This window comes from Oryzias latipes, chromosome 9, assembly GCF_053564925.1.
Source record: "Oryzias latipes strain Hd-rR chromosome 9, Olatipes_Hd-rR_3.1".
Taxonomy (NCBI): Eukaryota; Metazoa; Chordata; class Actinopteri; order Beloniformes; family Adrianichthyidae; genus Oryzias; species Oryzias latipes.
This window is the reverse complement of record NC_136245.1, coordinates 18,355,017-18,365,850: the sequence shown is the minus strand read 5'-3', so window position 1 is coordinate 18,365,850 and position 10,834 is coordinate 18,355,017. Positions and strand designations below refer to the sequence as shown.

The following is a 10,834-nucleotide window of genomic DNA, read 5'->3' as shown; positions in this document are numbered from 1 at the left end:
GCATTCAGAAAGGGAGTTACTTCTGGTGGAAAGTTTAAAAGAGAAGTCTGTGTCCTGCTGTCTCTTAGCAGAAGCATCAATCAGCATGATCCCCATTGTCCTGGCCTCACTCCTCATTGCTAGTGGTAAGAAGAGCATCTGTTAAGTTATTGGTCGGCAGATAACTGTTTTTTTCTGTTGTTGATGAGTGAAGAAAGGATTTGCCATTATTTACTGAAGCAAAGATTAACAAATGCTGTTTTTGACTTTGGGAATCAGAGGTAAAAATGATGCCTATCAGTGTCTGATCCTCCTCCAGCCCTTGGGTGCGGCACCCCACCCATTCAGCCTTTGACTTCCCGCGTGGTCAATGGAGAGGATGCCAAGCCCCACAGCTGGCCCTGGCAGGTCTGCTAACATGCACACATCTGTCAGTGTTTTCTTGAGCACTTTCAGACCCTGTGGCTTCAGCATCTGGTTATTAGATTTCAGAGTTAGGGGCTGCTGAAACTCATGAAATGAACTTGTTTTCTTCTAAACTCCATTTACAAACTGAAAGCATCACAGCAACACTGAGGCATGCAGCGTGGGCTTTACGCTGTCACCTTCCTGTTCCAGATCTCCCTGCAGTATGAGAAGGATGGAGAATGGAGGCACACTTGTGGGGGAACTCTGATTGCTGCCAACTGGGTGATGACTGCTGCTCATTGCATCAAGTATGTGGAGCTGAGGACACAAACACAAACATACAAGAGCCACATCTATGCACTCAACCCCTCTGTGTCTTGTGCAATTGCGTGCAGCCACTCTGTACTTCATTTAATGACTAAATTGAACCCCAAAGGCCCTTGCGACCCTAACAAAACAGAAAAAACATGTTCTAAATTTCAAAGATTAACGTTCAAAATCGGAAACACCTCTGTTGCCATACAGTACAATTTGCCATTCCATTTTTATTCATTTTCAAGGGTAGAAGGGTCCCTGGGGAGGGGTTTTTATCAGAATCTTTTTTCTTTACAATATTTAACTGCATATTTTCTTTGACATCAACTGTCTTCCATCTCCTACAGCCCGACTTCTCCTACAGTGTGTTTGTAGGCAAACACAATCTGCTGGAGGATGAAGTTGGTTCCAAAGCCATTTTTCCAGAGAAGATTGTTGTCCACGAGAAATGGAACTCCCTTTTGGTGGCTTTAGGGTAACAAAAACACTGCAAAGCTATTATACACAGCAGTGCACAGAACACTGCAATCTGTGAGACAAGTTGACATAGCGAAATAAGACTGAAAAGAAACTGACTTTGTGAAACTACCTGTAAGCTGCAAATGAGCTGAAAGGTGTGTCTTATTTATCAAACCAACCAGCTCCAATCATCAGAAGCATTGCTTCAACCAATTAGACCAAATTTATAACATTTTTGAACAAACTAGCTATTTATCACCAGAATGGACACAGCAGATCTTATTCCAAAAACTATAAACGATTGTTTTGTTGTCTTACTCATCAATTTTATTGATGGAAAACACGTAAAAACAAGAAAATAATCAAGTCATATGCTAGCCTCTATTGCTCCAAAGAGATGATGTAAATGGCCGATCTCATTTAATCTGCTCCACTTTCTTCCAGTAACGACATTGCCCTGATTAAACTGTCCGAGCCTGTGACTTTGAGTGATCATGTGCAGCTGGCATGTATTCCACCTGCTGAGACTGTGCTGTCCAACCTCTACCCCTGCTACATCACTGGATGGGGCAGGTTGTACAGTAAGTTTGGGGCGCTTTCTTTTAGGTGTTCATCACAGGGCCAGTTTTCATCGACAGGATGAAACGGAGCAAAACAATAAAGTTGAAGTGTACAAACATCACTTTTTTTTAAATATAAGAAATGAAAAATTCATATAGAATCTAAAGAGCCTGAAAAATAAAACATTACAAGACAGCAGGTTGTCCAAATGTGGCAGATAGAGCAGGAAAGGCATCACATTCAGTGGCAACTTTGATGAATACTGAGCCATTTTCTCAGCTGTGACTTATACAAACTTGATGTACTTGATAGTAGTAGGAGTAGGTTACCATTTAGAGACTGCTTGACATTAAAAAGCAGCCTCACCAAACAAGCTTTAAAAAAAATAAAAAATAAAAAATAAGATTCTTGAAACGATGTTATAAAACAGCTTTGACATCAGACAGTCTATGTGAATAACGGCAATGACTCAACCTGTGTGTTTTAGCTGGAGGCCCCATTGCTGATAACCTGCAGCAGGCTTTGATGCCTGTGGCCGACCACGCCACCTGCTCCCAACCTGACTGGTGGGGTTTCATTGTCAGAACCAACATGGTGTGTGCCGGAGGTGATGGGATTGTGGCTGGATGCAATGTAAGTGTGTACCTTTGTGTGTCTGTGAGTGTGCTGAAGGAAGTATGAGCCTGCCATTTTTCCAGTCAGCAGTTTTCTTTCCTCTTATATGCCTGATCAATGCCTTAGTTTAAAGGCAAAGCAAGTCTTGTTTGTATTTCTGTACAAATTATGCAGTGGGTTTAACTGCAAATTTAAGTTTAGGTGAATTCATTATTTTATTGAACTGAACCTTTTATTTAGTTCAAATAAAGCCAGATGTTATTTGTCAGCTAAGGAAAACTATGACACCTTTGGCTATTTTTGATTTTCCAAACGATGTCTTGCAACGCTGCTCAAAACACAAACCCTCCTCCTCCCTGTCCAGGGTGACTCAGGCGGCCCGTTGAACTGTCAAAATGCTCAGGGTGTTTGGGAGGTCCACGGCATTGCCAGCTTTGTGTCGGGCCTTGGCTGCAACTTTGAGAAGAAGCCGACCGTCTTCACCAGAGTCTCTGCTTTCAATGGCTGGATCGATCAAGTAAAAAACCCACAAAACCCAAATTATATTATAAGACTGTGACAAAACTCTTTCTACTGTAAACTGCATAACGTTTCTCTCTTTTTGTACTTGCAGGTTATGATGAACAACTAAATTGTTATGTGAATAAACATACCCAAAAAAATGTATTGTCTTATGTTTGATCTTATTGTTCCCATTCAAGTCAGATTGCATTGTATGGCAATTCTCTTTGACGTGACCCTTTTTGAGTTTATGCCTTTTTTCCATTAAATCATTAGCATTAATTTAGCTTGTTTCAGCCTCAGGAAGCACTTAAACAACATCAACAACTGTCCAGCAGGTGTCATCAAACACTCATTTTGAAGAATTATTTCTGACAGATACACCCTCACTGTTCAAGGAAAAGGAGAATGTGCATTAAGTGAAAAACGTAAGCATATAGTACTCACATTTAAAAAAAAATGCTAATGCACTAAGTTGCTGGCCAAAAAAAAAATACAAGAGCCAAGAATAAAAACATGTGGAACGTTTTATGTGTGCCTTCTCATACTCTGATATTTAAAGGGCTTTTTGGAAACCCCTAATATATGCTTCTAAGCTCCTTATCATGGTTTGAAAATGAAGGTCAGCAAGAGGAGGTTGAGTTAAATGAATTTTGGCTTTTCCTCTCACCTCTCTGTGAACATAAATAAGACCAGGTAAAAATCGGTATTGCTTTGTGAATAGATGTGTACAATGGGAATTTTTCTGTGAATCCAGGCAATATTGCCTGGATGGGAATGTTAGCATTTGTATTTATGGTCAAACTGAGGGAGATGGACTGCGACAGAGTGTTTGTATGTGTCCCTTACATTTTTCAGCTATATGAGCTCATGTGATGACTCACACACCCAAAGGAACTTTTTCTGGAACATCTGCCTGTGGCCAATGATGACTGCACCATCAAGCTCCTGTGCAATTAACTCCACAAGGCTGCTTCTTCGCTAAAATCCCTTTACTTTATTGACAAAGCATATATTTCAGTATTAAGGCAAAACTAGAACTATGAAGTACAAATAATAACATGAAGAATGTGATTTATCCCAGTTGGACATTAATAGATGGCATGGACTTACTTAAAAAAGTATTATTTTAATATAATTTTAATAATTTTAATATAATCCAATGAATCCAATGGCGTCTAACAATAAGATGGATGCTCATGGATAGAAATGATACATCATAACAGATATTCATTAAAATTTTAACCACAATAAACCATAACAGCAGATATCACTCGTGTTATTTCGAGTTTAATTGCATCTTTTGCTCATTTAGAGCTACATTTAATTACATTTATTAAGTTTCTACATCACTGGCAGTTATTACATTGTCAGCCAGCACATTCATATTTAATCCAAACGATTCAGCCCTGGAACATGAACAGCAGTGAATGTGCCTCTTTGATTGATCTGCTGGACATGTTCCAGAGCAGAAACCTTTGTCTGAAACTGGTGGTGAGGAAGAGCATGGGGCCTAAAAGAAAGCTTTGTCTTTGCGTAGACCCCCTCCTCTCTGTCTTTCATACAATCACACACAGACACACAAACAGGCAGCAGAGTCCTCCACTCTGGGCTTCTGCTGAATACTAATCAGGAGACGATGGGGCAACAAGTTCGCAGCCTGCACAACAGCTACTCAGTTTAGTGTTTTTTTGTTTCACTTCGAAGAGAAAAGCTGCTTTGTAATGAAGCAGTGCTTGCACAAGTGATGTTTATCTTTAAACTCAATTGTTTCTTAAGATTTGTTAAAAAATCGGTTAAAAATTGTATTCTCTTATAGTTGACAAACTTTAAAACTGTATGAAAAAAAGTCATTGGTATTACTCTGGTGCAACTTAACCAACCTAAGTTGATTCACTGCAACATAACTTTGCTGCCACTTTATATTAAATTATAAAGTAATTCAGTCATTTATTTATTTTGCATGTGTTTATTTTTCCTTAATGTCATTTAAACCTAAAGCAGGCAAAAGAAAAAACGTTTTAAGAAAATGGGGGCTCAAAGTGTGTTTATTGGAAACAGGAGACAATTTAACTTCAATTGGATAAACGTTGTCCTTTGAGGCAAAAATTAAAAAGTCATCTTTGAAAGAAAAGGGAAAACTTTATTGGCACAGTCAATTCAAACATTTGAAAATGGATAAAAAATAGGTTAGAAGTTCTTGTGAAAATTAGTTTGATTTGTCTTTAGTTGTGTTTTTTTTTTTGTTCTGGTTTCAGTCTTTGTGGGTGTTTTTTTATGTCACAGTTTGACCTGGTTTCATTTGTTTCTATGTCCTTAGCTGTGTTCATTTAAGTTCATCACAATCAGTTTATTAGAATGACTTTTCAGTTCATGCTTATCAGGTTGCTTAGGTGGTTAGGCTCTGGGCGGATGGTCTCCTGCATGTTTGGGATAGGCTCTGACAACAGATGAATAAACACATGAACCTTCTGGTGGCAGAGGGTCAGACCTATGCAAAGCATCGCTCCTGTTCTTGGATGCGGAGAGAGACAACCACCCATGAATTTAAAGGCAAAATATGATTGTGAATGGTGGAGAAGAGAAGGTGGGAATCTAGCTGCTGCTTCAGAGTGAGGCATCTTCTTCATTGAAATTGCACCAAAGCATTTCCCATCATTAGATTGTTTAAATTCCTATTACAAGCCCAGTTTCCACCATTTTTAGATCCTATACACCGCGGCACCATATTGGTCATAAAAAAATTAACAAGTGTAGTATTTCAAACTAAAGCCACAAAATTAATCAGTACCACACAAGTGCCTGCATAAACTAAAAACTAAAAACATTGAAGAAGAAGATGACTAAAATGAGCATTCTTCAAGTTTTGTACCAAAGCATTTGTTCTGGAGTTGAAGCTGAAAGACATTTTGTTGTTTTGCAAAGAGGCTTTGAAGGAAAGTCTCCTTCAGTCTGTGTTTATTGCTGTTTATTTTTAGCAGCTCATCTCCCTCCTCTGCGCGTCTTTCATTGTATCGCTGCTTCCACAGCAGTAAAGGAGAGAGCCCTGGAGAGGGTTTTCCGAGAGTGCGGAGGTTTAAATAGATGCTCGGTAATGTGCTGGCTGGAGGAGGGACACAGCCGCACGCTGGAGTAGGGGGTAGGGGTGGATGAGCAGGGCTGGGCGGGACCATAAACAGCCACAGCGAGAGCAGCATCTCCACTCCGCCGGCCTGTCACCCGATCACTGCACAGGACCCGATCACAAGCCCAAAAGTGATGGAAGGGTTGGCCAAAGTGAAGGCATGGACTCCAAGGACAAAGCTTGCACTCTATTTGAAAACTAGTGTCGACTAATATTGGTTTTTGACATAATTTAGGAGCTGGGGGATAAAAGGAGTACAAAGTTCAAACTCTTGGAGACCAGACAGGAGACGCACAAAGAGGTAAGCAGCTGTATGTTTCTTTGAGGGGATCTGACACATGAGAGGGAGGCTGCACTCCACTGTAAGCTGATGCATTATTCACAGAGACTTTCTAAGTTAGAGGGCAGGCACACACTCCTTCACTCAGTGCTGCATTCCATGCATTTGCATTATTTGCATGCACAGGCCACACAATGGGCCAAGTCAGGGACACCATTGACAGGCAGTCATACAAGCTTATGCTGATCTGGAGCTGTGCACATCTCCAGTTTTAGACTTTAAGCTTCCCTATTTGCTTTAACAGACATGGATCACAGTCATTACATAATACTGGACTCCTCCTTTGGCCTCAGGGAGTTTTTTGTTGTGAGTGGGTAACATTTTGAAAACTCTAAAATTGACCTGCAAAAACCAAGTGAACATTTCAGTTATTAAACTTTGATGGTTTTTGAGTCTTTAGACCAAAAGAAATGTCTATTTCCAAAAGCATTTTTAATTTGATTTTAATATTCTTTCTGGAAGGCGTCCCAAAAGTACATATTTATGTAAATGGAATGTAAATTGGTAACTGATGAAGATATCTTCTTTTGCACCAGATTAGAAATAGTTGCTGTATTTCCTTTATTCTCTGTCTCTGCAATCTAGAACCCTACAGTTTCTTGCTTTTGCCATGCTTGTAATAAGAAGAGCAATGGGGTCACCTGGCTTTGGATGTCAGAGGTTTTGCCTCATATGTTGCAGTGTCACAAGAGAGACTTTATCAGCAGTAACCACAGTGAGTGATCATACAGCCTGCAGTCCTCACACCAGTGTCCTGGGAGCAACTGTCTCCCACAAGCGTGGACCAACTTCAAGATTGGAGTGCAGATCAAATGCATCACTGCCACCTACCCCAGCTAAGCTATCCATCTTTGTTTGGCTTCGTCAAAAAAAGTCCATAAAGGCATAAATAACTTCGGAATGAGTTCTCAACCACAGGGAAGGGCTTGGATTGCTTTAGTATGGCTTTCAGATAAGGAGTGCAGGAAATATGTGGTCTTGTTCGAAATGGATTAGAGGGAAGGGAGAGTGGCAAAGCAAAGAGGAGATGAGCTAGGTTTCCCACTGATAAGATCTGAGCAAAAAGAAGTTTTCACTTCCCATCTTATGGCAATATTCTCAGCACTTGCTGATGAGGAGTTTCACTTCATCAACTCCTTTTTAAAATGAGGCAAAAACTTACTTTATTCCCGCATGTTTGCCTGACACTAATTTGCTAAATGGGCATTCAGAACACTTGCACCAAATGCTCAGTGGCATCTCTTTTATCAGTTTAATAACTTTCTCACTCTTTTCATAAAAAGAAAGAAAATTAGAAAGAAACGTGACACACAAACTGCAGTATAAACGTCTCTGTTTGGTTTGTTTGCACTGCAGTTCTCTACTATGGCATTCCATTTGTGCCGAAGAAATGTTTATGTATTTTTGGTCTACTGTCCATGTAATTTATCAGGTCTATTTTTTATGCCATACTCTACAAGTTGCAGATTACTTTATTTTTCTTCTCAAGTCTTCCAGTATTCTGACTACATTTAATGTGTACTTCTCCTATTTAACCCAGTGTATTTGCCAATGGAATGTAATTTTAGCCTTTCAAAAAAATGCTTAAGAATACTGTTTTTGGCTCTGTACAAATTGTGTTGTGCTTAATTTAAAGTAGCTGCGAAATTAAGCACCTCATGTGGAGAAAATGATCTTTACTGTGCTGATCTCATCAGAGAGCGCACAGTGACCACCCGAAAGGCTGGTTAACTGGCTGAGTGTGCCGTAGGCATGTGTGCATGTAGGAAAACTAAACTGACAGTTTAATTTTTCTTTTCAGTGAGAAGCTGCAAAATCGAGGAAAGTTGGTCGCGGTTGGGAGCGCACGTCAGACCCACATTTGAAGTCTGATGTGGCCGCTCCGGACGCCACTGCCCAATCAAGCATGGAGCATGATCTGAGGATGGGTCTGTCTTTTTGGACCATTGCGGCCATTGTTTGCAACTCAGCAGTCGGCGTCCTCATCGTCATTCTGTTTGTGATCCTCTACAAAGCCTGCAAGGTGCCTTCCCACCAAGATAAAGTGCCAGTTTTTGTTCCAAGGCTGGATCAGAAGAAGGCTGAACAGAAGTACATGCTGGCTGCAGCTTGATTAAGAAATGATAAATTATGTTTTGGCAAAATCCAACTTAATCTACTGAGATTGAAGAATTTGGAGGGAAAGCTGAGTGAGCACCTGCTTAGAATAGCTGTTATTATGTTAACACCTGTGCAGTACTTGAGGGAGTTCTGAGAAAGACAGCACAAAAAGATCAAAACATAAAAAAATGAGGAAGACATATATATACGTGACAACACAGAGGCACACAACACTTGACAAACCAGTAAACTAAGAGCATCGAGATTTGTAGCAAGACTAACTACAACAGCCATGCCCAATCCTCTTATCTCTGCTGTGCGTCGCTGGGACTGTCCATCTGTCAGTCTCTTCCACTGCTCCACACTTTTTCATCCCTCCATGTTTGACAGCTGGCTCCTTATGAGGGAGAAACAACAAAGAGTTTAAGTAAGTGGAATACAGAAGTCCTAGCGGGTAGAGCTTTCGTTTAGTCACTACTAAATGAGGAAAAATTCATATATTATTTCAAAGCTGATGAACAGTAAACTTTATTTTCTGCTACCAGATTCCACTAAGTACAGCAAGTACACAGCAGGACATCCAGCAGGCTAAGAGAAGCAGGAGTCCAAAGGAAGACAGATGGAAATAAAGTCACATTTTTTATTAAATTAAATTAATCAAGTGCAAAGAAAAGAAATAGAGGAGAAATTTGCTCTGTTTTACAGTTTTTTCTATACAAAAGGGAACACCCGTTCAACTCCAAACACATTTAAAAGTAAAAAAAATACATACAAAACCCAATTTTTTTGTGTGCCTCTGTCTTATGAGTTCACCTTAAATGAAGGCCGAACTAGGTATCTATTCTATCTGTCTTCATATTTCCAAGTGCATTTAGTGTTTTTTGTAGGGAAATTTCTGCTGTATTTACAAAAAAGGCAAAACATGTAGTGAAATATGACTTTGCTATGTGAGCCAGAAGTTAATTTGTAAACCATAAAGGGCAATGTCTTTGTGTTTTCACCAAAGAAACATATCTGTAGAAGTTTTACTTTGGTATCACATCCTGTCTGTTCACCACTTTATCTGTGGAGCAGCTACAGCTTTCTGCCTAAGCCCTGGTTGTATAAAAAAAGTTCCACAGTTTGAACGTGGGACTTTCGTCTGTCATAATTTAGCTGAATTAGAGAAATCCAACAGACCAAATAGCAACTTTTTTTCCGGCAGTCCTTTATCTGCATTGTTGTTCTGCTTGGTCTTGACTCTGTTCTGTAAAGTCAGGCAATAAACTCTTTACCAGACATGTTGCCCTTTCTGTGTGTGCATCATCGTATGTTGAGCTAATCAATACTGAACACACTGACTGCTGCTGTGACCCACTTCCTGTTTGTTAATCTACCACAAGCGCTGTAATCCTTATCTTGTAACTAGATTCCAACATGGGTATATGCTGTAACGGTCGTAGTGTAATCTTTCCAGGCCAGTGCTTACACTCTATCCATATCAAATGGTAACTTTTTGTGGTAAAAGGCAGTTCTGCATTTCTTTTTATTTGAAATGTTGAAATAAATTAAAAAACAGAAGTGCAGCATAACTAGAATTAGAACCATGTCTTTACACTTGTTGGTGGAATATTTATATCTAGCCATTGGGTTGTCTTGATTCAATGGCTGACTTGTCTTTCAGTTAAAGCTACCTTGAACTAAATGACTAATAACTTTCTATTCAATGAGATTTGCTTTCCTAGTTCATGAATAAATAAGATACTGGTGTGAGTATAAAACTATACGAAGCATAAATATTATTAATTTCTCTGAATATATTACATGAGTTATCCAATTCTAACTGATTCAGATCAATAATGTTTCTGGTTTAAACAGGAACTTGATTTTTCGTATTTACCACATTTCTCTCCTGCCATTAAGCTAAACTGAAAAAACTGAGATTTTCACGTCTTTAGTCACAAGTATAACAGGATTTTGTGTTTATGGGATTAAATTTGTGTTAGAAAAAGGTCAAATAAAAGTGTCTTGACTTTATGGCAAGGGTGGAAAGACACAAAATCCTTTTCTTTCTTTTTTTTAAAGTGAGTTCTTAAATGCATATTTTAAAGTGCAGCAAAAAAAGTGGATTACTGGACCATGTCTTGAGTTTTAAAAATTTTTCATTAGGACAACAAAGTTTTCTAAAAAAACGTTTTCTTTTTTTTACTGCAGTTACCAAAACCAACCCAGCTTCTTGGGCCTGCAGTTTTCTCCATACCAATTTAGGGCAGAAACAGAAAATCGTGATATAAATCTTTGTTTGTGAAGACAGGTCTGCTCGGAATTGAAGAAATTCTTTATTGACTCAGTTTGTCAATAAACAACGTTACTTTTAAATCAATCTGCTTTCTTGATCTTTGCACTTCCACACACTCCTCCACATACGGTATAATCTTAACTTCACCTCTAAA

General features: G+C 39.2%; 1 protein-coding gene and 1 long non-coding RNA gene across 2 annotated transcripts; both read left to right on the top strand.

Moving 5' to 3' along the window:
• Nucleotides 1-3,134, top strand: ela3l (elastase 3 like). Its single transcript, XM_004072467.5, has 8 exons — nt 1-125; nt 299-387; nt 598-699; nt 1,050-1,177; nt 1,606-1,742; nt 2,210-2,355; nt 2,702-2,854; nt 2,951-3,134. Exons 1-8 carry the CDS (start codon nt 86-88, stop codon nt 2,966-2,968), a joined length of 813 nt encoding a protein of 270 aa, XP_004072515.1. The 5' UTR covers nt 1-85; the 3' UTR covers nt 2,969-3,134.
• Nucleotides 3,135-6,116: 2,982 nt separating this feature from the next.
• LOC105354754 (uncharacterized) lies at nt 6,117-9,680 on the top strand. Its single transcript, XR_909312.4, has 2 exons — nt 6,117-6,263; nt 8,104-9,680. It is a non-coding gene; the product is annotated as an uncharacterized LOC105354754 (long non-coding RNA).
• The last annotated feature ends 1,154 nt before the right edge of the window (nt 9,681-10,834 follow it).